The 27,728-nt window shown below is 39.1% G+C and overlaps 1 protein-coding gene across 3 annotated transcripts; it reads left to right on the top strand.

The window, feature by feature from the left end:
* On the top strand, nt 1-27,390 carry LOC100967860 (zinc finger protein 92). 3 transcript variants are annotated; one of them, XM_008953531.5, is made up of 4 exons: nt 10-353; nt 14,208-14,334; nt 15,104-15,199; nt 24,646-27,390. In XM_008953531.5, exons 1-4 carry the CDS (start codon nt 351-353, stop codon nt 26,178-26,180), a joined length of 1,761 nt encoding a protein of 586 aa, XP_008951779.3. In that variant the 5' UTR covers nt 10-350; the 3' UTR covers nt 26,181-27,390. The 3 variants fall into 3 exon arrangements, with proteins under 3 accessions (XP_034820145.1, XP_034820146.1, XP_008951779.3); XM_034964254.3 differs by lacking the exon at nt 15,104-15,199 and having other exon boundaries at nt 1-353; XM_034964255.3 differs by lacking the exons at nt 14,208-14,334; nt 15,104-15,199 and having other exon boundaries at nt 8-353.
* Nucleotides 27,391-27,728: the final 338 nt, after the last annotated feature.

The following is a 27,728-nucleotide window of genomic DNA, read 5'->3' as shown; positions in this document are numbered from 1 at the left end:
CTCAGGGAGGAAGCCCTGTCTGAAAAGGCTGCAGCTTAGGCTGTCACTCTTCCTTCAGTCCAGCATCTGATCACATCTCCCGTCACTCAGGGCCTGAAGGGGCGGGGCCTTAAACGTTATCCAATCAGGAACGCTGGGCTGGGAACCATCCAATCAGGCACGCAACTGGAGCGGACAGCACAGCTTCCGGGATTTGGCGGGGCCTTTGTCTCTCGCTGCAGCCGGCGCTCCATGTCTAGTCTTCACTGCTCTGCGTCCTGTGCTGATAAAGGCTCGCCGCTGTGACCTTGTTACCTGCAAGAACTTGGAGGTTCACAGCTAAGACGCCAGGACCCCCTGGAAGCCTAGAAATGGTGAGCCTGCTGGGTCCCACATCCCGAGAGAGGGGGAGGGTCTGGCTGGAACAGATTGGAAGTGGCTGTGGCGGGCCTCGGGCCTTCCCGCAGTCGGCTCCGGGATCCGCGGCCCGAGTTGTCCTTGGCGCAGCTCGGCCCTCAGTCTCCTTCAGCCATAAGATGGCGGCTGGGCTGACAGCCGGGACCCCGGGCGTCCTGTCTCCTCCCTGTGCAGTGACTGTGCTTTGGCCTGGAGCCCTCCCTGGGCAGCTCTGCACCCGCAGCGTCGCATCTCTCGCCGAGTGTGCAGGGACGACGGGAGAATAGTCAAGAGAAGAATCCTGACTCGGGGTGCGGGGTTTTTGAATGGGAAGAGCTTTGCTTTGGTCCGTGTGGTTCTCAGGTCCTCTTTTTTCCTATTAAAAATTTATGGGAGTCAAGGTAAAAATATTGAAGAATTTAATCAAAGAGCGATTCAGGAATTTTAGAGCACCCAGCTATGGTTTGTAGTTTGTGGTCCGTGGGAGGGGCTTGAAGGAAACACTTTTATAAGATGCATAATGAAAAAAAACAAGTTTAATAATTGGTTAGGTACAGTTACGTCGTTTTTTAATTTGTATGATTAAGGTAGAAATTTCCTGGTCATGTAATCAGAGATTGTCAGTTTATAGTTGGTTAAGCCTGAATTTTGTTCCCTCGGTGTTATTTACCCTCCCCTCCCCCCGCCAAAAATGCATTTGAGTTATATTTTTTTTAAAGTAGGAACCCAGGGACTAGAGCCACCTCAATCTAATTGCCTGCCACTTAATTATTTTCACATCCACAGGGGACTGATTTTCCCCAGCAGTTTTCACATGTGTCCCAAGCAGGGTCTCAAGTCTACCCCCCATCCCTCATTCCTCCAGCTTAATTCTGGCTTGCAGTAAAATACTAAATTTCCAGTTCCTTCTGACATTCCCAAATGCCAACTTACCCTCCCTAATTCGCATTAGCAACTGTGTTTCCTTTAGTGTACATTTTCGATGCCATATTTTAATTAATCATTTTTGGCAAAGCATTGGATGGCACGTTTTAAAAGATTTGTTTCCTGTTTGTAAATATTTCCTATGAGAAGAAAGCAAAGAATAATCCCCTAACATTGTATTGTAAATCTCTGTGCCTCTTTTCTTTTTATCTTCCTTAGGCACAGAGATCTTGTCAGAATGTTTTTGGGTCATGGTTGCTTTTCCTTTGGAAACTTTATGGGGTGATGTGTTCTCAGCCACCCTTCAGTTCTTTTTCTGGTCCTGGGTTTTAGTACTGTCTGGGGCAAGATACCTACCATGGCAATGTCGCTAGAGTGTCTAGTAAATATCAGCTCCTGGGTCATTTTCTCTCGTAGAATAACCTGAAGTATGGAATGTAGCTTCTCAAGGGAGCAGGTGGATGCCCTGGGGCTGAGAAGCATCTCCTGGGCTACTCTTCCTTTGAAAAGCTTACCCCTTGAGATATTAAGATTGTCTTCACTCAACCCAGCTTTCATTTCTTGGAGAAACATTGCTGGTCAGCCAATCAGATGCTGGTATTGGGAGGAAAACACCAAAATTATTTCTGTCCCCAGGATTCTCTAAGATTTGTGGGGGAAAAAAAAAGTATTCCAAAAGATACAACAAAACCTGACCTGGAGATCGAGACCATCCTGGCCAATATGGTGAAAGCCGGTTTCTACTAAAATACAAAAAATTAGCCAGGCATGGTGGTGCATGCCTGTAATCCCAGCTACTCGGGAGGCTGAGGCAGGGGAATCGCTTGAACCCAGGAGAGGGAGATTGCAGTGAGCCAAGATCATGCCACTGCACTCCAGCCTCGAGACTCCGTCTCAAACAAACAAACAAAAACAACCTGATCCCAGTGAGATGGTACAAGAACTTGCAAAGTAAAATACACCTGGGGTATAGTGTCTTCTGAGAGGGTGGTTATTGAGTCTCCCTCTATTGCCCAGGCTGGAGTGCAGTGGCGTGGTCTCGGCTCACTGCAGCCTCTGCCTTCTGGGTTCAAGAGATTCTGCTGCCTCAGCCTCCCGAGTAGCTGGAATTACAGGCACGCACAACCACACCCGACTAGTGTTTTGTATTTTAGTAGAGACTGGGTTTCACTCTGTTGCCCAGGCTGGTCTCAAACTCCTGAGCTCAGGCAGTCCACCTGCCTTGGCCTCCCAAAGTGCTAGGATTACAGGCGTGAGGCACCACGCCTGCTGACAAATCTGTTTTCTGATCAGCACTGCTACTTCCTGGGTTTGTCACCTTGAAAATATTTTTTTTTACTTATTTTGACTTTCATTTTATTAGGGCTTGAAAGGTAAGACATATTTACAAAGGGCATAAAAGAGGTGAGTTTCAGGAAAAAATTAATATCTAATCACATATTCCATTTGCTAAAAGTTCTTTTACCTTTTTTGTTTTTCCCAGAATGAGTTTAGGAATTTTCTCACTTGTTTTTGTTGTTTTTTGAGACAGACTCTTGCTCTGTCACCCAGGCTGGAGTGCAGTGGTGTGATCTCAGCTCACTGTGACCTCTGCCTCCCAGGTTCAAGCGATTCTGCTGCCTTAGCCTCCTGAGTAGCTGACATTACAGGTGCGTGCCACCATGCCTGGGTAATTTTTGTATTTTTGGTAGAGACAGGATTTCACCATGTTGGTCAGGCTGGTCTTGAACTCCTGACCTCGTGATCTGCCCACCTTGGCTTCCCAAAATGCTGGGATTACAGGCGTGAGCCACCGCGCCTAGCCCACTTGTGTTTTTTATGGCTGGGTAATTACAAACATAATTCTAAGGCTTAGCTTTTAGAATGCTACCAAGGAAAAGAATAGGGATAATCTCTCTTCCATTTTGGCTGTAGAAAATGAATACATTTCCACAAGAAAATATGGTAGATAATTGGTGAGTTACATAGATTCACTTTGCAGAGTAAATTTGTTACAGTGAATATGTCTGTTCTATACCATGTTATCTTGATGTCTGAGTTTCACGCTAAATTTTACGAGATTAAACTTGGTACCTACTAAAAGTGTTCCCATATGACTACATGATTTTTAATGGAAATAATAAAATAATAAATCTGTTGTCTGAAGGTAATAGATACTTTTGCTTTTCTTATTGAGGTGTGAAATGTAAGCACCTTAAAATTTCCTTCCCTCGTATTTATACTGTGTGTGAGTAATTTTGCTGGATTTTTCAAACACTTAGTTTCAAAAACCAAGAGAATGACTCTAACATGGAAATTAAAGCTTCAGCCCAATGACTCCAAGCTATGGCTATTATTGAGCCTGCAAAAGGGGGTTATTAAAGGCCCAGTTAGGTTCTTTTTGGGGAGCCTCCCCTGAAGATGTCCCAGCCTGCTCACCCCAGCCATAGAAGAAGTCTTTATACTGAGAGAAGCTACAGAGCCCTGGAAAGCTGGGGACCCACAGGCAGATGGAGTTAACATTAAGATGGAAGGGGATTGGGAGGGTCTTACTGAAGATAAAGCTGTCATTGTTTTGAGGCAGTTTGTTTTGAGGCAGTTACTTTTTATTTATTTATTTATTTTTTTTGAGATGGAGTCTTGCTTTGTCGCCAGGCTGGAGTGCACTGGCGCGATCTAGACTCACTGCAACCTCCGCCTCCCGGGTTCAAGCGATTCTCCTGCCTCAGCCTCCTGAGTAGCTGGGACTACAGGCGTGTGCCACCACACCCAGCTAATTTTTGTATTTTTAGTAGAGACGGGGTTTCACCATGTTGGTCAGGGTGGTGTCCATCTCTTGACCTCATGATCCACCCACCTCGGCCTCCCAAAGTGTTGGGATTACAGGCGTGAGCCACTGTGCCCAGCCTGGCAGTTACTTTCTAAAATAAAACAAAGTTAGAATTATGTAAAAACATTTGAATTCCAAAGGAGTATTGCAACAGGAGGAAGTACCAACTACAAGATCTTTAAGGATTGCAAAGTTTAGGCAGACAAGGGCTTTCTTTCATAGGAGCAAACAAGATTAGAAAGAAGGTAGGCGGGGAACTGCAAATGGAGGGAATCAAACTTTAGGCCTGGCATGGTGGCTCATGCCTGTAATTCCAGCACTTTGGGAGACTGAGGTGGGCGGATCTACTAAAAGTACAAAAATCAGCTGGGTGTGGTGGCGGGCGACTGTAATCCCAGTTACTCAGGAGGCTGAGGCAGGAGAATCCCTTGAACCTGGGAGATGGAGGTTGCAGTGAACTGAGCGTTACTGCACTCCAGCCTGGGCAACAGAGCCAGACTCTGTCTCAAAAAAAAAAAAAAAATCAGATTTTAGATGAGAGAATGTTTTACCTTGAAGTCAGTATATTCTTAGAAGGGACATAAAGTGAGGTTGTATGTTGGCTCAGACTGAAGGTAGCTCAAAGCGCAGGAGTTGGTGGGAAGGAGATAAGTAAAGTCTGATTAAGAAGTATTTTTGGCCATGCGTGGTGGCTCACACCTGTAATCCCAGCACTTTGGGAGGCCGAGGTGGGCGGATCACGAGGTCAGAAGACCGAGACCATCCTGGCTAACATGATGAAACTCCATCTCTACTAAAAATACAAAAAATTAGCCAGGCGTGGTGGCGGGCGCCTGTAGTCCCAGCTATTCGGGAGGCTGAGGCAGGAGAATGGTGTGAACCCGGGAGGCAGAGCTTGCGGTGAGCCGAGATCGTGCCACTGCACTCCAGCCTGGGCGACAGAGCAAGACTCCGTCTCAAAAAAAAAAAAAAGTATTTTTCTTTTGACCACTGAAGCCAAATTCAGCTGATTTTTTTAATGAGAAAAATAAAATGTGCAGTCTTTATCTGACTATGTGATAGGTAAGAAAAGAGAGCACCATCTAAGGCATAATGGTAAGAGTGGTTCTTTCCATAAACTGTTCCTGGAGAACAGAAAGGATGGAGAATTTTGTTAATCACAGCTATTTACCAAGATTATCTGTGTGCTTCATTTTTCCCTGCATCTTTTTTTTGTCCTATACATTTTTTCCATTTGACTTTTCCCGGGTTGTATCATTTATAATAAACTGGTCAACATAACTACAGTGTTTTGCTGAGTTCTGTGAGCAGCTCTATCAAATTATTGAACTGGAGGGAGGTTATGGGAGTCCCCAGTTTTTAAGCAGTAGCTAAGAAGAATAGATGGACCAATGAGGTTTTTGACTGACATCGGCAGTGAAGACAGTGTTGTGGGACTGAATCCTGAATCAGGGTCCGTGCAGACTCTGGATGGTGTCAGAATTCAAATGTTAGAAAATGAATTGGTGTTGGAGAATTGCTTGGTGTTCACCAATCTACAGATCTGGGGACAGAAGAAAGATGTCACGGAGGCCTGGCCTGGAATGGAACTCTGGGTGTCTGGGAATGGGAGGCTCTGCTCTCCTGTACACAGGCTGTCACACTGCCCGTTGTCCTAGGATTCCAGGTCTCCTGCCATGGTGAGAGAGGACTGAAAACTTAGAGGAAAGAAGCTCTGATAACAGACATCCTTTCCCCACAGCTGCCACCACATGATTCCCACCCACTTACAAACATACTCACTAGACATTGATGTGCACACACTCCTCCCAGGACTAGGCACCACCCTCAGGAATTTCACCGCAGCATTTTTGAACCTGTTTCTTGCTCACAAAATTGTCTACAAGTCTCCTGGCATATCCCCACCTCCACACTGAATCTACAGCATCAGCCTGCTTTCTCCACCAACCTAGGGTTCTGCACCACCTGTTCATAATCTCATCTGCCTGCATGGACACAAATAAATGAGAGGACAGCCCCACGCCACTATCTGTAGCACAAACCAGTCTTTCCATCTACATTGCACTCTCCCCAACCCATGGATCTTTTCTGTTTTGTTTTTGGTTCGGGAGTACACATGCAGGATTGTTCTATAGGTAAAATTGTGTTGTGGGTGTTTGGTGTAGACTATTTTGTCTCTGAGGTACTAAGCATAGAACCAAATGGGTATTTTTTTCCTGATCCTCTTTGTCCTGCCACCCTCTACCCTCAACTAGGCCTCAGTGTCTGTTTTTCCTCTTATTGTCTCCATGTGTTGTTGTTATTTAGCTCTTATAAATGATAGCATGCATTTGGTTTTCTGTTTCTGCATTAGTTTTCTAAGGATAATGGTCTCCAGCTCCATCCATGTTGCTGCAAAGAAAATGATCTTGTTCTTGTTTTATGGCCACACAATATTCCACTATTTTTATGTACCATATTTTGTTTTTATTAAATCTTTATTTTATTTATTTCTGAAGACAGGGTCTCACTCTGTCGCCCAGGCTGGAGTGCAGTGGTGTGATCTTGGCTCACTGCAGCCTCAATCTCAATCTCCTGGGCTCAAGCAATCCTCCTACCTAAGCCCCCCAAGTAGCTGGGACTACAGCATGCACGACCACGCCTGGCTAATTTTTCTTTTTGTATTTTTTGTACAGACAGAGTTTTGCCATGTTTCCCAGGCTGGTCGCCAACTCCTGAGCTCACGCAATCCACCTGCCTCACCCTGCCAAAGTGCTGGGATTACAGGCGTGAACCACTATGCTCAACCACAATGTATTTTCTTTATCTAGCCTACCATTGAGGGTATTTAGGTTAATTCCATGTCTTTGGTACTGTCACTAGTGCTGCAATGAAGATGCATGTGCATGGGTCTTTATGATAGAATAATTTGTATTCTTTGGGTATATACCTAATTAGGAGGTGGGTCAAATGGTAATTCTGTTTTTAGTTTTGTGAGGAATTGTCACACTGCTTTTCACAATGGTTGAACTAATTTACACTCCCACCAGCAGAGTATAAGCATTCTCTTTACCCTGCAACTTTGCCAGCACATCTATTATTTTTTTGACTTTTTTGGTAATTGCCATTCTTACTGGTGTGAGATGGTATCTCATTGTGGTGTTTTTGTTTGTTTGTTTGTTTGCATCTCTCTAATGATTAGTGATGAGCACTTTTTTAATATGCTTGTTAGCCACATGTATGCTTTCTCTTTTTTTTCTTTTCTTTTTGGAGACGGAGTCTCGCTCTGTTATCCAGGCTGGAGTGCAGTGGCACGATCTCGGCTCACTGCAACCTCCACCTCCTGGGTTCAAGCAATTCTCCCTCAGCCTCCCAAGTAGCTGGGATTACAGGCACGCCCCACCATGCCTGACTAATTTTTGTATTTTTTTTAGTAGAGACGGGGGTTTCACCATATTGGCCAGGCTGGTCTCGAACTCTTGACCTTGTGATCCACCCACCTCGGCCTCCCAGAGTGCTAGGATTACAGGTGTGAGGCACCACACCCACCTGCTTTCTTTTGAGAAGCGTGTGTTTATGTCCTTTGCCTACTTTTTAATAAGGTTTTTTTTTTCTTGTAAACCTGCTTAAGTTCCTTATGGATTCTGGATATTAGACCTTTGTCAGAAGCATAGTTTGCAAATATTTTTCTTTATTCTCTAGGTTGTCTGTTTACTCTGTTGATAGTTTCTTGTGGGTTTTGTTTTTGTTTTCTGTGAAGATGCTCTTTAGTTTAATTTGGTCCCATTTATCGATTTTTGCTTTTGTGGTGATTGCTTTTGGTATCTTCGTCATAATATCGTTGGCAGTTTCTATGTCTGGAATTGTATTTCCTAGGTTATCTTCCAGGGCATTTTATAATTTTAAGTTTTACATTTAAGTCCTTAATTTATCTTGTGTTTATTTTTGGATATAGTGTAAGCAGGGAGTCCAGTTTTAACCTTTTACATAGTGCTAGCTAGTTATTACAACACCATTTATTAAACAGGGAATCTCTCCTACATTTCTCTTGTCAGCTTTGTCAAAAATACGATGATTGTAGGTGTGCCACATTATTTCTGGGCTCTCTATTCTGTTGCATTGGTCTCTGAGCCTGTTTTTGTACTGGTATCATGTTGCTGTGGTAGTGCTCAGAGTAGAGAGCTATTGCTTTAAAATGCAAATAGCCAAAAAGAGAGCACTATATTCAACCATTTCTATAGGAGAGTGAGAGCCTACCTTCAGCAGGCACCTGGCTTCAAATTGCAAAACTACCTCCTGTCACGAAGATGTGAAAAGTTTATTTTGTCATTGAATATAGCCAATTAGCTTACACGGATGGCCTCCCCAGTTGCCAGGTGAATTTAGGATGAACTATGTATAACATGGTACTGTAAATTCTTCTACTTATGGACTAATTATTGTGACCGTCTTTCTGTCTTTGCAGTCTCTTAAGCAGATTGTGATGCGTGTCACATTCTGGTTTAATTGTGTAATAAAACAGTTTTCTTTCTGTTTTATCATTGTGGAGTTACTCTGGGGCTGGAGAAAACTTTCCTTTTAATTATATTTTCCAAACACTGTTTAAACTTACCACACATGATATAAACATATAAGGTGCCAACCAAGCTTTAATCTAGATGGGCCTTTTTGTCTCAGGCTTCCAGTCAACTCATGATTGTGCTGCAAAATGCATGCTGTCCCCTGAATATGCAGGCAGAATCGTGCCTCTGCCTATTTGGTATCTAGTCCTGTATAATCACATCTAGAGAGGCTAGACCCAATTTCTAAATACTTCACAGAACAGCAATTAACCATTTTACCTCTTTCAATGACTCTTGTATCTTTAGACCTGAAACTGATTCAGAGACTGTGGGGCCCGTTAGAGTAACACGCATGCATTGAGTAGACATGTAGGCATGAGAATCTCCACTTTCCCCTTCCTTCTCTTTTTAAAATGCCCACAAATGTGCAGGTAACACTTACTGCTATTCTACCCATCCAGGACCTAAACTAGCGGCTCCACATTCTGAATCTGGGTCTTGCAGTAAACCTTTTATCTGAGAAATGCAAATCCTTTTAGTTATAAGGCTCAAAGAGACATTAAAACGAGACCACAATTGTGTCTTTCTCTCTCCTTTGAGCTATGTATTTATCTCTTGAAACTGCTTGCTAATGCCACAAGTAGCTATAAATTAAACTAATAATGCTACACTGAACACTATAACCCACACCCTATACAGCTTAGAAATGTATGTCAATCAGTAATCAAGGTTGTTTTAGTAAATAAGTAAGATTTCCTGACAATTTTGTATCAGCCCACTCTCTATCTCTTTTAGCCTTTAAAAATCCACTTGTAACTGCTGCTAGATTCCAGGCAACTTGAATCTTTGCTCCCAGTTTACAATCTTCAAGCTTGGCCCAAGTGAACTGTCTACTTACATTTGTGGTTCCTCAGCTTTTTCCTATTAAGGAGGAAATTAAGGACATATTATTTAGAATGTGCCAGAGCAGCCTTTATGAGGGGATCTCTCCTTTGGTTGTACTTTTGCTGTAACACCCAAGAATGCAGAGCCAGGTTGACCCCATCTAGAATCTTCACATGTCTGGCCTGGGATTTGCAAGACAGGAGCAGACTTTGGATTGAAAATGTACAGAAAACCAAGAGGAGGCATTCTCTGCATTGTGAGATGTCAACATAGACATCTTAAAGCTACCTCCTTTGAGAGTGTGGCTATTTGAGCTTTTCAGATCTTGTTCAGTGACCTGTTACTGTTACGTGAGAGGTGCCAGGTATAAATAGAATCTGATGGCAGAATCTGTAAATGTAAACAAAGCATCTTAGGAGTGAGAGATCAAGGCCACAAAGTATCCAGAGCCATGACTACAACTATACCTACCTGTAAAAAATGTGATACTGGAGTAGAGTATTCTTGTCCTTTCTCTTACCCAAAGACTACCTGATCAGGACAGGTGATCCAGGTTCTGGAGCTCCACCAGGGCAGTTCTGTTTTCTATTTAGAATCAGCCTAAGTCTCTACTGCCTGGCTTACCACTGGGCCATCAGCCCAGGATCACTGAGAACCCTCTCACCATCACCTAGGCATCTTTGAAACATTTGAGGATGTCCAGAGTAAAACTGTGTTAGGCTGACAAGAGTGGTTCATTCTGCTTTTGTCTCAGTGTAAGAGAAATGAGTCACGCCAAAAAATGGGGGCTTCATTTGGGCCACTTCTTTATATTGTTGTGACTTCTGAGGTCATCATTTGAATGGATGTTTATGGACAGAAGAGTTGTTATTATTATTTCTGTTTCTTTTACCTTGTTAAGAATACATATTTATCTTCTAATACAATTATGCTAGAAAGCCCTAAGAGATTTGTTTAAATTGCTTATTAGTATATGTTGTAAAATTGACAGGGCAGTGGCTAAAAAAGATTAAAATTACACAAACTGTGGGATTTAAGTTTCTCTTAGGTAAGCTTAGGAAAAACAGAATGGAAATACCCCAGTGGCATAGAGAGCGGAATTCTACAGTGTCCTCTCCCTGCCCCATTTCTGTTCAGATTCACCCTTTTTGGAGGCCTTATTGAAGTCTGGCTTCACCTTGGAGTCTAGCCTTACAGAACTGATTGAAAGAGAGGTGTTTTGGGTGATGAATTCGGCTGCCTTTCTAGAGCTGTTGCTCAGAATTTCTTGAAATCTAAAAGCAGATAAATGGGAAAAATAAAGTAATATTTTAGGGCCTTAATTTCTTAATTTTGTATTAAAATCAGTGCATGCAGAAACATGCCATTTAGCAACTTATTCCTTATTCTATTCCTGAAGACCCAGTAGTTGCTCCACAAGCCACAAACAAGTAAATATAAACACAATAAAAATTCCTCCAAACTACGTTAAACTCTTTTCTTTATTCCTCTCATCTGTCTATATGTAGCTTTTATTCTGTACATTTTTCAAAAAAAAAAAATGACAAATAAAAATGCTGGGCCCTTTTTCTAAATTCTGGCAATTATTAAACAAAACCAACTCCCAGGGTGTTACGAGGATTAAATCACGTAATGTTTTATTCCTAGCAGTACTCTGTAACATACTCTTGAGGACATAGTACCTGTTTAATAAACATTGCATTAGTGCATGCGTAAATGTTGTTTTCCAAATGCAGACTTATTTGGACATTGCTGGCCTCTGTTTCCTCTGTAAACTTTAAAGAGCCAACAAAGAATATACTTTAGGATGAAGATTGGTTGTCTTTATTTGTACCAGAAGTATTTGTATTGTGACAAGAGTGCTGAGTGTAAGGGATTCTGTGATGTGCCTGCTTTGTCTAACTAGTGCTAATAATGAGCGCAGGGGGAGCAACATCAGCATCTATAGAGGACTTGTTTAAAATACCCTTTCATGGACCATTTTCAAACCTGCAGAATCACATTACATAGAGTGGGGCCAAAATCACCAAGTGATTTATAAGCTTATCAGTGCTTGAGAGATAATAATTAGCTAAGCGTTTATCAGCCCAGGCTTCTAATTAAGATTACATAGCCAGTTTGCAGAAATCTCTGTTTATGCCCTCCCCACAGGTTCTGTTCTATTGTTCTGGAAACATCCATATTGCTTTAAGGGCCTCATGTGACTCTAAGGTGAGGCCAGAATCAAGTATGAGGGATTCAAGATACATTCGTGAGTGTTAACTTCTATCTTCGCACTAAAGGGTGGTCACAAGGCCTGTTTTCTTTGGGTTTGGTAGGGACAGGGCAGAGTGCCCCATATTTCCATTACTTTAGCAAAAATTGTTGGTGTCTGTGGTAGCAGAGGGCACCTGAGGACGGGAAAGGAGAAACTTATTATCTCCATAGAGCAGCTTATTTTTCCTGAATCTCTTCTGTTATAGAGGACAGAAATGGGTGGACTTTTTCTGCAGGTCTTGGACCTTCTGCCTGTGGGTGTGGTGGTAGCAGGTAAACAGGTGGTGCCGACACCTTTAAAGGCATATTCTTAAGATTCAGGTGTAATTTCTCCAGAGAATCATCTGAGAAAGAATCCCAGAGCAGGAAGAGAAAGACGAAAAAATGGCTATTTTTCCGCTAAAAAGATCAAGAGCTGTGTCCACTGTGCCTCCTGGAATGCCATGTGTTTAGTACTTATAAACCTTCTCTACTTGTGCTTTTCCTCCCTAATGAGTTTAACTACTGTAAAAAATTTTTCATTATAGTCAAGTATCTGAAAAATTTTTATTTATTTATTTTTGAGAAGGAATCTCACTCTGTCACCCAGGCTGGAGTGCAGCAGCATGATCTTGGCTCACAGCAACCTCTGCCTCTCGGGTTCAAGCAATTCTCCTGCCTCAGCCTCCTAACTAGCTGGGATTACAGGCGCGTGCCACCATGCCCGGCTAATTTTTGTATTTTTGGTAGAGACGGGGTTTCACCGTGTTGGCCAGGCTGGTCTCGAACTCCTGACCTTGTGATCTGCCTGTCTTGGCCTCCCAAAAGTGCTGGGATTACAGGCATGAGCCACCGCACCCAGGCAAATATTTCTTCCTATATACTGGAGCCTTCTCTACATCATGGCTTCTTATATGCCATGTAGAATTCTCACCATGAATTTATGATCTTAAAAATGTTCCCTTTGTGACTATTGAATATGGGAGGATGAATATACTCAAGATTCCTATTGGGGAAAAGCTGGGGTCCTTAGTCAAGGAGAACATGTAATATTGAGGTTTCATCTGTCTTCTCCATTAGCTCTGTGCAGAACAGGATTAAGAAAATGCTTTTTGAAACAGGATGGCATTTACTACCCAGAAAGTTCTGAAGAAAATTATTAGGAGATATATGTTGTCTAGGGTGCTAAAGAAAGACTATTTAAAATTACTATTAAAAATTGCAGAACATGGGAGATATCTGTATCTCAAACTTTGCATAAAATGGATGTTTCTTTATGGTTAAATTCAGGCTATAATTTACTTTTTGGGGAAGTAATATCCCAGCAGTGATGCTGTGTCCTTCTGTTCATCAGCACATTATAAAAATTTGTCCTAGTTCAGTTGATATTAATGATTCACTTGGTTAAAGAGCTCTCTGACAGATTTTTTCACTATAGTTAGTAATTTTTCTCTCGATTATTAAGTATCTGTTTTCTTTCTTTTTTTTTTTTTTTGAGACGGAGTTTCACTCTTGTTCCCCAGGCTAGAGTGCAATGGCGCAATCTCGGCTCACTGCAACCTCCGCCTCCTGGGTTCAAGCAATTCTCCTGCCTCAGCCTCCTGAGTAGCTGGGATTACAGGCGCGCGCCACCATGCCCGGCTAATTTTTTGTATTTTTAGTAGAAACGGGGTTTCACCATGTTAGCCAGGCTGGTCTCTGAACTCCTGACCTCAGGTGATCCGCCCACCGCAGCCTCCCAAACTGCTGGGATTATAGGTATAAGCCACTGGGCCCAGCCAGTTATTAAGTATCTTTATGCAGCTGATGTGCATAAACCATTACAGTTAATCTGGCAGCTGCCCTTCTTTATTAGGTTTTCTTTGCATATATCTGTCTTTGGAAAATGAAGGCTCTCGTCTTTGTTTATGGGTCAGAAAAACTGGGAAAACCCACACTCCTCCCACTTACTGGATGCTTGACAAAATAATCTTCTTGGGCAAAAATCATTGGCATTATTGGTGATCTTCTTAGAAATTAAGAAACTCAGACTTTATTCCAGATGTTCTGAAAAAATATATGCATAACAAGATCTTCAGTTTATCATACACATTAAAATTTGAGAGGTCACTTCTAACTCCATGTCTTTTCCATCTGAAACATATACACTCAAAAATGTACGTTTGTGTTCATGCCCTTAATTTTATACTTTATCATCCAGAAAAGTATCGTGTATACACTGGTGTTATGGATCTTATGTCATTCTCTTTTCTCAGAGTTAGAGAATACATTAGAAAATATTTCTGTATTGAAAATTATTTTATTGGATCATTTCAGTCACTCCTGTAAGTCAGAACTTGTTCTCTTTACTCTTTCATTTCACCTTAAGTCAAATAAAAAATTCTGCCCATGACCACTTAGTAAACATATGTGTGTTTGTGTGTGTGTGTATTTTTCAGGGACCACTGACATTTAGGGATGTGAAAATAGAATTCTCTCTAGAGGAATGGCAATGCCTGGACACTGCGCAGCGGAATTTATATAGAGATGTGATGTTAGAGAACTACAGAAACCTGGTCTTCCTTGGTGAGGATAACTTCAATACACAATGCTCTAAAAGTTTCATTTCTCCTCTTTGTAAAATGTTTTTTGGTAATTTATACTTTGCATAAATGAGTTTCAGATCCCAGTTTTCAAGAAAACAGAGATTTGTCAGTATAGAAAAGAACTTCTTCAAGATGTTTCATTTTGACCTGAACTCTCCACATTCCTGAGCTGATCTATATCCTTTACTCTAAATTAGTGGTAATTCCAGAAATTTATTGGCATAAAATATTGTTGCTACCACCAATTTTTCATTTAGTAGTACTGGGCAGTATTAAATAAAATTAAAGATCTACAAATGTAGGCTGGGCGTGGTGGCTCATGCCTGTAATCCCAGCACTTTGGGAGGCTGAGGTGGGTGGATTACCTGAGGTCAGGAGTTCGAGAGCAGCCTGGCCAACATGGTGAAACCCTGTCTCTACTAAAAATAAAAAAATTAGCCAGGCGTGTTGGTGGGCGCCTGTAATCCAACTACTCAGGAGGCTGAGGCAGGAGAATCGCTTGAACCCGGGAGGCAGAGATTGCAGTGAGCTGAGATCGTGCCATTGCACTCCAGCCTGGGTGACAGAGTGAGGCTCTGTCTTTAAAAAAAAAATCTACAAATTTAAAATATTTAGATATTTGTCATAAATTAGTATTTGGGGATTAATTTACTAGATTAATCTATTGCATCCTCTTTACTGAGCATATTACTATGTTGGTAATTGGAGAATATGAGCAAGATTTATGTTATTTATTTTTAATAAAACAGGTATTGCTGTCTCTAAGCCAGACCTGATCACCTGGCTGGAGCAAGGAAAAGAGCCCTGGAATCTGAAGAGACATGAGATGGTAGACAAAACCCCAGGTAGGTGACAGTTAATACAACAGACAACACAAATGAGAGGTCCAAAAGTCAAGGAGAAGGCCAGTCATTTTTTGTGAGTCAGAGTTTTGACCTTGTTGTCCAGGCTGGAGTGCAAGGGTGTGATCTTGGCTTACTGCAACCTCTGCCTCCCAGGTTCAAGCGATTCTCCTGCTTCAGCCTCCTGAGTAGCTGGGATTACAGGCACCCACCACCATGCCTGGCTAATTTTGTATTTTTAGTAGAGACAGGGTGTCTCCATGTTGGTCAGGCTAGTCTCGAACTCTCGACTTCAGGTGATCCGCCCGCCTCAGCCTTCCAAAAGTGCTGGGATTACAAGCGTGAGCCACTGCGCCTGGCCTCAGTCTTTAAAATGTAATTTGGGAAGCTGTTTCCAAAAAAAATAGTTTCTGGGAAGCCTGAAACTTTTATTTTGCTCTCACATAGGGGCATCTTCTGTCTAATGCTTTTAAATTTTCTAAGGTGATCTTCTTCAAGTTTACAGTGAGAGCCAAAGTCCTTTTCATGGGAGTAAGAGACTGCACAATCTGACTACTTTTCCATTGCTTTTGAGGACACACAAATAACTGCATAATTTTGAGAAACTCTGTTAAACTACTTTTCTTTTTGTTTTTTTGAGATGGAGTCTCGCTCTGTCGCCAGGCTGGAGTGCAGTGGCGCGAGCTTGGCTCACAGCAACCTCTGCCTCCTGGGTTCGAGCAATTCTCCTGCCTCAGCCTCCCGAGTAGCTGGGACTATAGGCATGCACCACCACGTCCAGCTAATTTTTGTATTTTTAGTAGAGATGGGGTTTCTCCACGTTGGCCAGGATGGTCTTGATCTCTTGACCTCGTGATCCACCCGCCTCGACCTCCCAAAGTGCTGGGATTACAGGTGTGAGCTACTGTGCCTAGCCCAGAAATTTATTATTAATATTACTATTATTTTTCTGAAACGGAGTCTTACTCTGTTGCCCAGGCTGGAGATCAGTGGCGCAATCTCAGCTCACTGCAAGCTCCGCCTCCTGAGTTCACATCATTCTCCTGCCTCAGCCTCCCAAGTAGCTGGGACTACAGGTGCAAACCACCATCCCTGGCTAATTTTTTGTATTTTTAGTAGAGATGGGGTTTCACCATGTTAGCCAGGATGGAGAAATGTATTATTTTAATGGTATTACAAATAAGATTGTTTTTTCCTCTTTTATATCATGTAGCTTATTTTAAGTGTATGGAACCATAACTTGTATGTTAATTTCATATTGTGCTGATTTATTATTAGTTTAGACATGTTTAAATGTTTATGATTTTCTCTATATAAGATTATGTGATCTACAAACAGCAACTTTTTACCTATCTGTCTTCAATTTCAATGGCTTTTTAAATTTTTTAAATTCTTTTGCCACATAATTCCAGTGCTATGTTAAAATGGAAGCATTGACATTGGCACAATATAGTTTTGCATTGGTGTCTGTAAATTTGAAGGAGCAAACAGCTCTTCAAGTTTTTATAAACTGGTTTTAGAAGGTAAAGATCTTTTGTTGGGTTCCCAGGGTGATGGGATACCCTCTGGATTTGTAGTAGAGAGGGGTGTAGCTTGGTCACAAGGCTGCTGGGTCTACATTAGGGTCCACCTTTACTGGCTTATTACAAGGGGCTTGGGTATTTATAATTTCCATTTTATTTTTAGACAGACTGAATATCCTCCAGGACTTTGCTCTGTAGGGCAGACACTAGGGCAGGTTTCTGTAGTCGGGTCTGCATATAATGGACCTTGTATCAGGATGTGGATGAGTATGGCTTTCACTGAGTACCAGAGTGGATTTCCCCAGGCCACTGTGTAGGTTTCTGTGTAGATATAACTGGCCATAAACTGTGGCTCAGAGAGTTGGAACTGAGTCATTAAACTGCTTCAGAGACCACAGTAAAGGCCAAGGTCTGCAAGCCGGCCTGCCTGCATGGCTATAAATGGTTGTCTTCCTCCAGGCCGCTGGAAGGGCAGGACCTTTTCCAGACTGTGGCTGGGAGAAGTTTGGGATGGTTGCAGAGTAAGTTCAGAATTCTCAGTGGGACCAAGTTTGGTGGGCCATTTTCTGGTCTGTAGCCAAGAACAGGAGTCCTTTAGTTTGCCGCCTGAATGAGGGCCTGCCTTCTAAAAACAACACTTCTCAATCTTGGGTTTAGCATTTCACAACTCCCTCCCTGGATCTCAAAGCTCTCTTAAAGGCGCTTATTTTTGAGATGGGGTCTTGCTTCATAACCCATTCTGGTCTTGAAATCCTGGCCTGAAGCAATTCTCCAACCTCAATGTATGATAAAGCTTTCATTACAGGTGTGAGCCATGATGCCTGGCTCTCTCAAAAGGCCTTTTTATGAGGGATGGCTGACAAATTTTCTTGCTGTTGGAGGATAACAAAATAAGGCACCTTTTATTGTCCTATCTTCCTGATGTCACTCTTCCTATACATTTTTACTTTCTATTTTCTATTTCAAATTTGTCTGTAACTTTAGAATCAGACCTTTGGGACAATATGCTAGAATTTACATATTATGCCTGAAGTAAATTAGATAATTTACTCCATAATTACTAAAATAGTTACTTATAAATTTAAGTTTGCGGCAGGCAAAAAGGAGTAGTATTTTCACCCACTTTTTAGCCTATATCTAAGTAATAACATAATGTATCCCCCAAATATTTGTTTTATATATCAGAGGCACTAACCATATTCAGCAAAATAAAAATTTTTTCTTTATTTGGCAACGTAAGGCTATTCTTTGCTTCTATAGTTGGATTGCAGCAGTTTCATCTAGTGTAAGAATAGCATATATTTAAAACATAAAAATTATCCCAATTTTCAAAAATGCTTACTTAAGTTTTTTATTAGAATCTTCTATGTATGATTATACTGCATTTTCTCTGAAATTTTACTGCCATACAATGCATGCCAGTGATTCAAATACTTGCCTTCCATGAGTACACAGTTACACTCAAATATTGCAGTTATCTAGACAAATTCTTTTTAATGGTACATCAATATTGCAAACCAGGTTTTATGAGTAAACATTTCTTTTAATGTTTTACAGTTCCATATTAGTGTTTTTTGTTTAGTGTAGGTTTCTTATCAGTTTTTGTTTCTTGTTTTTATGGTTTTAGCAATTTGCACTTCTGTTTGTACACTTTAAGTGAATGTTGGGTTTAACTGGGAAATAAGTCAGCCATATGTCCATCATAGTCTGATTATATATGTGTGTGTTTTTATCTATAAATATGACTTTAATTTTGGTTATGGCATATCTTGTGTATATTCGTTCTTAGCTGATTTTCAATGGTTGTTTTGTCTAAGTGAGTAGTCATGGAAATAGTCTTTCTACCATGTGTTTAATGATAAATATTGTATAATTTCCTTTGGGTAAGAGAAACACTTTTGTAATTTGAAGGTAATTTTTGGAAATATTTGTAATTCTATTTTTTTTTTTTTAGTTTTTCTTTTAAAAAATAATTGTAAAAACACATAACCTAAAATTTACCATCTTAAATCTATTTAAGTTTACATTTCATTGCCAGGCATGGTGGTGGCTCACATCTGTAATCCTCAGATTTTGGGAGGCCAAGACAGGAGCATCACTTGAGCCCACATTTTTTTTTTTTTTTTTGAGATGGAGTTTTGCTTTTGTTGCCCAGGCTGGAGTACAATGGTGTCATCTCGGCTCACCATAACCTCTGCCTCCTGAGTTCAAGTGATTCTCCTGCCTCAGCCTCCTGAGTAGCTGGGATTACAGGCATGTGCTACCATGCCTGGCTAATTTTGTATTTTTAGTAGAGACAGGGTTTCTCCATGTTGGTCAGGCTGTTCTCCACCTCCCGACCTCAGGTGATCCACCCGCCTCAGCCTCCCAAAAGTGCTGGGATTACAGGAGTGAGCCACTGTGCCCGGCCAGAGCCCAAATGTTTGAGGCCAGCTTGGACAGCATGTGGAGACCCTCTCTCTACAACTTTTCAAAAAAATAGCCTGACATGGTGGTTGTCACCTGTGGTCCCAGCTACTTGGGAGATTGAGGGGAGAGGATTACTTAAGCCTGGAAGTTTGAGGCTGCAGTGAGCCTTAATTGTGCCACTGCACTGCAGCTTGGGTGACAAGTGAGACCCTATCTCCAAAAAGCTGTACATTTCAGTCATGTTGACTATATTCACATCATTATGCAAAAGACTTCTTGAAATTTTACATCTTGTAAAACTAAAACTCAGTACCCGTTAAGCAATAACTGCCCATTTTACCTTCTCTCCAGCCCTTGACAAACACCCTTCCACTTACTATTTTTATGAGTGTGACTGTTTAAGATATCTCATATAAGTGGGATCACACAGTATCCATCATTTTGTTACTGGCTTATGTCAGGTGACAAAATATTCTCAAAGTTTATCTTAAAATGTGACAATTTTCTTTTTTAAGGCTGAAAAATATTCCACTGTATTTGTATGTTATATTTTTTGATGTGTTTATAAATCAAGAAGACAGTTGGGTTGCTTCAGCCTTTTGGCTTTTGTGAATACTGGTACAATAAACATGGATGTTCAAATATATTTTTAAGATCCTATGTTGCATAGTTTGGATATAGATTCATAAATGGGATACAGTATTTAATAACAATTCCATCTTTAATTATTTGAGAAACATGTATATAATATTTTAAAATAATGGCTACATCCTTGTTTTTCACCAAAAAATAACATGGGTTTTATTTTCATTGCATCAACAGATTTGGTGCCTTTTAAAAAATGTATAGTGGCCATTCTAACTGGTATGAGGTGATTTTGTTTTTCATTGTGCTTTTTATGCATTTCTCTATAAGTTAGTAATTTTGTCTGTCCTTTCAAATGCTTTTTCCCATGTATATATATCTCTTGATAAAGATTCAATTATTTAAAATTCAATATTATTGAACTTTATATGATACTTTATATGATAAACTTTATATGATAAAGTTCAATTATTTCTTCATTTCTGTTCTTCATATCTTCATTTCTCATCAAGTTATTCAACTTTATTGTTCAGTTTGAAGAGTTGTTTATATATTCTGAATATTAGCTCCTATCACATGTGATTTGCAAACATTTTCACTTATTTCCTAGGGGACATTGTCACTCTCTTGAATGTTTTCTTTGATGTGTAAAAATTTTGAAGTATAGCGTAATTCAGTTTTTCTGTTCTTTTCTTTGTTACTCATGCATTAATATCATAAAGTGCTGCCAAGACCAACGTAATGTCTTTCCTCTATATTTTTCCTAAGAGATTTGTTAGTTTTTTTTATGTCTAAGTATTTTATTTAAAATATTTTTTGTATATGGTTCAAGGAAAGGATCAAACTTTATAAGTGTTAATGTCCAGTTTCACCATTATTTTTTGAAGAGACTATCTTTCCTCTATTGTGTGCTCATGGCAACTTTGGAAGATCACTTGATCATATACAGAAGGGTTCATTTCTAGGCTCTCTATTCTGTTCTTTCATCTCTTTATCTGTCTTTGTGTCAGTACCACATTGTTTTTGTTATTGTAGATTTTAATATGTTGTGAAATCAGGAAGTATAATGGCTGTTTGTTCTTTTTCATGGGTGTTTGGATAGTTATAGATTTTAATCAAATTTTTAAAATTTAGACAATATTTCTGTTAAAAACTGTGCTATAGTATTTTTATAGAGATTATGTTGAATTTCTTTACCACTGTAGGTTGTATTGACATCTTAACAAAATGAAGTTTTTTTGTTTGTTTTTTGAGATGTTGTTTCGCTCTTGTTGCCTAGGCCAGAATGCAGTGGCCGGTGCGATCTGGGCTCACTGCAACCTCTGCCTCCCAGGTTCAAGCGATTCTCGTGCCTCAGCCTCCCAATTACAGGTGCCTGACTCCACGCCCAGCTAATTTTTTTGTATTTTTAGTAGAGACGGGGTTTCACCATGTTGGCCAGACTGGTCTCAAACTCCTGACCTCAGGTGATCCACCCGCCTTGGCCTCCCAAAATGCTGGGATTACAGGCATGAGCCACTGTGCCTGGCCCAAAATGAAGTTTTTTGACCCTTGAGCAAAAATATGTTGAAGAATGTGTTTTATTTTCACATTTCTTTTAATTCCTAGTTTCTTTCAGTTTTGGTCAGAAAACATACCATTTATTATTTTGGTCTTAAGTTTATTTATTGTTGTTTCTGAGACAGGCTGGAGTGCAGTGGCATAATTTTGTCTCACTGCAGCCTCAGTCTCCTGTGCTCAAGTGATCCTTTTCCTCAGCCTCCTGAACAGCTGGGACTACAGACATGCACTACCATGCCTGGCTAATATTTTGATCATTTGTAGGGACAGATTCTCACTGTGTTGCCCAGGCTGGCCTCAAACTTCTGGCTTTAAGTCATCCTCCCACCTTGAAATCCCAGAGTGTTGGGTTATAGGCATGAGCCCCTGCACCCAGCTGGTATTCTTATATTAATAAGACTTGGTATGCGTCCTAACAGAATACACCAGCTGCAAATAAGAATATTGTGTATTCCCTTGCTTTTGACTAGAAAGTTTTGTACATGTCTGTTAAGCCTAGTTGGTCTATGATATTGTTTGGATGTTCATGTTCTTCAAACCTCATGCTGCGATGTAATCCTCAATGTTTGATGTGGGACCTGGAGGAAGGTGCTTGAGTCATGGGGGCAAATTCCTTATGAATGGCTTGGCACTATCCTCTTGGTAATCAAAAAGTTTACACTCCATCAGTTCAAGTGAGAGCTAGTTTATTAAAAGAGTAGACAGTTATGGTAGTTATAGATTCCTGGTAAATTGACCCGTTTTACAATTATATAATATCAGTCCTTATCTCATGCTGGTACTTGACTTAAAGCATATATGTCTGATATAATTATGACTGCCTCACCCAATTGTGGTTGCAATTTGTATAGATATAGATCTTTTTCATTCTGTTACTTTCAGCCTATTTGACTTAGTGCCAAAATGGATCTCTTTTAGGCAGTATATTGTATGCTTTCTTATTTATTTTTTTTTGAGATGGGGTCTCACTCTGTCAACCAGGCTGGTTTGCAGTGGTGTGATCATGGCAATGAGCTGCAGCCTCAACCTCCCAAACTCAGATGATCTTCTCATTTCAGCCTGTCAAATAGCTGGTTACAGGCATGTGCCATCATACCCAGCTAGTTTTTTGTATTTTCTGTAAAGACAGGGTTTTGCCATGTTGCTGAGGCTGGTCTCAAACTCCTGCAGTCAAGTGATCAGCTCACCTTGACCTCCCAAAGTCCTGGGATTACATTTCTTTTTATTAACTAGTTTATATTTAAAATGATTTTTTAAAGAAATGATGTTACTATTACCAGTTTCATTGTTATTGTTTCTTGTGTTTTTTAGATATGTTTTTTCTCATTTCCTGTTTTACTCCTTGAATTTTTGTTTAATCTCATAGTGACCTGCTTTATTTTTTGTTTTGCATAGTTTCTATAAATATTATCTTTGTAATCATCTTGAAAAATGAAGATTATATAAAACATCTTAAAGTTAAAACATTTTCTAGTTTGTTACTAGTACTACAAATTATATTGTGTTTCTATTAACAGATTTATTCAGATTTATATTTTGTTTCTCATATTCTATAGGAGAACTTTAAGGGTTTGATGCTCCATCATTATGATAGTAAAGAATTCTGTGTGTGTCTATATTTACATTTAATAGAGAGCTTTATATTTATATATAGTTTTATGATGCTGTGCAGCATTATTTTATTTTTCAACATAATGGAGTCATTTTAGCATTTCTCTTTTTGTATATGCAATGTCTCACTATGTTGCTCAGGCTGATCTTGAACTCCTGGTCTCAAGTGATTGATTGCCTTGGCCTCCTAAAGCTGTAGGATTACAGGCATGAGCCATGGTGCCTGCTCACCATGTAGCATTTCCTGTAGGACTGTGCAAGGGATAATAAACACCCTTACCTTTTATTTTGGAAAATCTATTTTTTTCTTGTTTTTAAAGTAAAACAATTTCTAACCAAGTTATTGGTTAGGAATTTTTTTCTCTTATTACGTCAAAATTTGAAAGTTCTCAGCCTTTTTTATCTTCAAGTATCCTCTGTACTACTTTTTTTTTTCTATATTCTTCTAAGATTTCTCCCATGAATATATTGATTTAATTGATGGTGGCCAGTATGTTTTACATTCTGTGTTATAATTTTGTTTTGGACTTTGACTACATCACACAGTTTCTTTATGGCCTGCAAAATTTTTGTTGACAGTTCACTGGTTATCTCGTAAGAGTATGCACATAAATGATGCATTACTTTTATCTTGCAGCTCCCAAGACTCTCTTCTTGTCTGTAACTTCTGAAATTGTGCTTATATATGTGTTTGTTATAAGTATCTTTTTGTGTATCCTAGTTTGTCTAGCTTCTTCATGTTTTATTTTATTTTTCAGTTTCTTTTTGTATTTTTTACCTCCACAATTTCTGAGGGGGTGTCGATATTTTGAATATTTTTGTTATCCTCATGTATCTGATTTTCAGAAATCGTCTGTGTTTTCTGTTTCACTCATTGAATATTATTCAGTTTATTTTCAATTTCTTTATAACTTTATTTTTTATGGTTGCTTTCTAAAAATTTTATATTTTTTTGACGGGGCCATGTTGCCCTAATATTTTGTATACATTGTAATGTTTGATTGAGATTTGGACATTAAAAAAAAGCTGCCTATTATAATCTTTATTATGTAGCCTTGTCCTGGCATAGTCTTAAACCAATTGTCTTGGCTAGAGATTCCGGGAGTCTCTCAAACATGTTCTTAGGATGTGCCTTGTCTGAAATTTTGTGTTTACTTTTTAGTTAAAGGAGTTCATTTGTGTTTTTTGTTAAGTCGGTAATCAGTTGCTACACGTGTTCGCTGTCTGTGGTGCTGCTGCATTCTCTCTGCTGCTGTAATGTTTACCTTTGGTCTCAGCAGACAAACTGTCATTCCAAAGTATACCACCATTTCCTTCAGCACTTTATGGCATGGGAGACAGAAACCAGTGTCTTGAAAGGCCCCTAGAGGCCAGAAATAAAGATGTATGTGCCAGTATTTTTCTTGTCTTTTAAAAAGAAACCGGGAGTTGGCAATTTGTTGCTGAAGACACTAGGTTATTGAGGAGCAGGAAGAGCTGTGTTGGGTAAATGTAACACAGTTTTCTTTTCCTTCTATGTAGCTCTTTGCATTGTTCTCACCTGGGGCACTGTACACATTTAACTCATTTATAGCTTTTCCACAAATGTATTTTGATCAGTATATTTTTGTTACATTTATATTTCTATAAGGAATTAGGGCTTGTATTTTGCTATGCCATCTTGCTTATGTTGTAGTTTGTACAATTTTATAGGTTAAATTTGTAAAGTATATTCATCTGAGTCTAGTAAGTGAAGTAACTTGTTATTTTTATTTTTTTCAGTTATGTGTTCTCATTTTGCCCAAGATGTTTGGCCAGAGCACAGCATAAAAGATTCTTTCCAAAAAGTGATACTGAGAACATATGGAAAATATGGACATGAGAATTTACAGCTAAGACAAGACCATAAAAGTGTGGATGCATGTAAGGTGTACAAAGGAGGTTATAATGGACTTAACCAGTGTTTGACAACTACTGACAGCAAGATATTTCAGTGTGATAAATATGTGAAAGTCTTTCATAAATTTCCAAATGTAAATAGAAATAAGATAAGACATACTGGAAAGAAACCTTTCAAATGTAAAAACCGTGGCAAATCATTTTGCATGCTTTCACAATTAACTCAACACAAGAAAATTCATACTAGAGAGTATTCTTACAAATGTGAAGAATGTGGTAAAGCCTTTAACTGGTCCTCAACCCTTACTAAACATAAGATAATTCATACTGGAGAAAAACCCTACAAATGTGAAGAATGTGGCAAAGCTTTTAACCGGTCCTCAAATCTTACTAAACATAAAATAATTCATACTGGAGAGAAACCCTACAAATGTGAAGAATGTGGCAAAGCTTTTAACCGGTCCTCAACCCTTACTAAACATAAAAGAATTCATACAGAAGAGAAACCCTACAAATGTGAAGAATGTGGCAAGGCCTTTAACCAGTTCTCGATTCTTAATAAACATAAGAGAATTCATATGGAAGATAAACCCTACAAATGTGAAGAATGTGGCAAAGCCTTTAGAGTATTCTCAATTCTTAAAAAACATAAGATAATTCATACTGGGGAAAAACCATACAAATGTGAAGAATGTGGCAAAGCCTTTAACCAGTTCTCAAACCTTACTAAACATAAGATAATTCATACTGGAGAGAAACCCTACAAATGTGATGAATGTGGCAAAGCCTTTAACCAGTCCTCAACACTTACTAAACATAAAAGAATTCATACGGGAGAAAAACCCTACAAATGTGAAGAATGTGGCAAAGCTTTTAAACAGTCCTCAACCCTTACTGAACATAAGATAATTCACACTGGAGAGAAACCCTACAAATGTGAAAAATGTGGCAAGGCCTTTAGCTGGTCCTCAGCTTTTACTAAACATAAGAGAAATCATATGGAAGATAAACCGTACAAATGTGAAGAATGTGGCAAAGCCTTTAGTGTATTCTCAACCCTTACTAAACATAAAATAATTCATACTAGAGAAAAACCCTACAAATGTGAAGAATGTGGCAAAGCCTTTAACCAGTCCTCAATTTTTACTAAACATAAGATAATTCACACTGAAGGGAAATCCTACAAATGTGAAAAATGTGGCAATGCTTTTAACCAGTCCTCAAACCTTACTGCACATAAGATAATTTATACTGGAGAGAAACCCTACAAATATGAAGAATGTGACAAAGCCTTTAACAAGTTCTCAACCCTTATTACACATCAGATAATTTATACTGGAGAGAAACCCTGCAAACATGAATGTGGCAGAGCCTTTAACAAATCCTCAAATTATACTAAAGAGAAACTACAAACCTGAAAGATGTGACAATGATTTTCACTACACCTCAAACTTTTCTAAACATAAACCATATTGGTGCCCTAGAAATGTGAGGAATGTGACAAGGCCTTTAAATGGTTGTCACGCTTGATTGTAGGTAAGATAATTTATATTGGAGAAAAATCCTCCAAGTATGAAGAATGTGGCAAACTTTTAACCAATCCTCACACCTTATTGCACAGGAAAGCATTTATACTTGAGAAAAATTGTATAAAGAATATGGAAAAGCCATTTATATCTGCTCACATGTAAAAACATCAGTTCATACTTAATAAAATGCAATTACTGTCAAATCTTTCAGAAAATATAAGCCTTTAATACGAGGAAGAGTATTCTTAAGATGAAAATTACAAATAGAAAGAGGGTTGTAGTACCTTTAGTTTTATGATAGATCTTACTGTACACATTTTGTACCAGAGGAAAACCCTAAAGCATTAGTTGCTCAAACTTTGTTCGACATCAGGGAATTTATATTGGAGAAAAACCCTGCAAATGTAATAAATATGGAAAAACATTTTTTCAAAAACTACAGCTTGGAAAACATCAGAGAGTTCATACTAAAATATATTTTTGCAGATGTAGTAAATATGAAAAATATTTAATCCCAAATTAAGTCTATGTAAATATCAGAATTCACAGTAGAAATCATAAGGCATAAGGTACTGACACTTCAGACATTACACTAAATTAGAGTGTTGAGTATAGGAGATCCAAAACTAAAATTGTTAGGTAAGTTATTTATATATAACTTTAAAAGAAGTAGAAGATTTTTTGGAGATTTATAATTACATTCAAAGTATACTTTTTTCTTGAAAAAAAATTACAGATTTTTTGAAAAGCAATTGATGTAATTTAACTCAAATTCATGTTTTTCTTCATTCCTATTGTATTCACATGTGAAAGCAAGTGATCTGTTGTTGCTGAATCAGAGATATGAGAGATTCTTTTTTATAGGTGGGCATTATTTATGCCCCTTTCTGTGGAAGAGTAAGAAAATTAAAATATAAGATGCATGAGGAAAATGTAGAGATGCTCTTTGTGATTAACTTAGAATATTAAGTGCTACTTGAGGTACATGTTCAGACTAACATTCTTTTGCAGTATAGTGAGAAAAAAACATTTTAAAATTAATGTATCATTTTGTTGATTGTGCTTTTATGTAATAAAATGCAGTACTTTAAAACATTTAGATTGTGTGTGAACTTAATTTTGTAATTAAACATTTTTTTTAGCATGCTAAGACTTGTGTATTCGATGAAGTGTTATAAATGCCACTAACTTTAACCTTATCCTACCTTACTCAAGGGTGTGGGGTAAAAGATGGTAACAGTATATTATTTGGTAACATAGTGGACTTACATCTCTGGTAATCTTTTCCAGTGGCTTAAACTGCAAATACATTAAAGAATATTGTTCCCATAGGTTAAATTTTTATCTTTTTAAAATTTAAATTTATTTTTCTTAATTTTTGTGGGTACATAGTGTGTGTATATATTTATTGCCATATATGCCATATTTTGATACAGA

The sequence above is a fragment of the Pan paniscus genome, chromosome 6, assembly GCF_029289425.2.
Source record: "Pan paniscus chromosome 6, NHGRI_mPanPan1-v2.0_pri, whole genome shotgun sequence".
NCBI lineage: Eukaryota > Metazoa > Chordata > Mammalia > Primates > Hominidae > Pan > Pan paniscus.
The sequence above is the reverse complement of the archived record's forward strand: the minus strand, read 5'-3'. Positions and strand labels throughout refer to the sequence as shown.

Bases quoted from the DNA above. Each gene is read 5' to 3' on its own strand.
- LOC100967860 (XM_008953531.5), top strand. The intron at 14,335-15,103 runs GTGAGGATAACT...TTAATAAAACAG, and splicing joins CAGAAACCTGGTCTTCCTTG to GTATTGCTGTCTCTAAGCCA. The intron at 15,200-24,645 runs GTAGGTGACAGT...TATTTTTTTCAG, and splicing joins GATGGTAGACAAAACCCCAG to TTATGTGTTCTCATTTTGCC.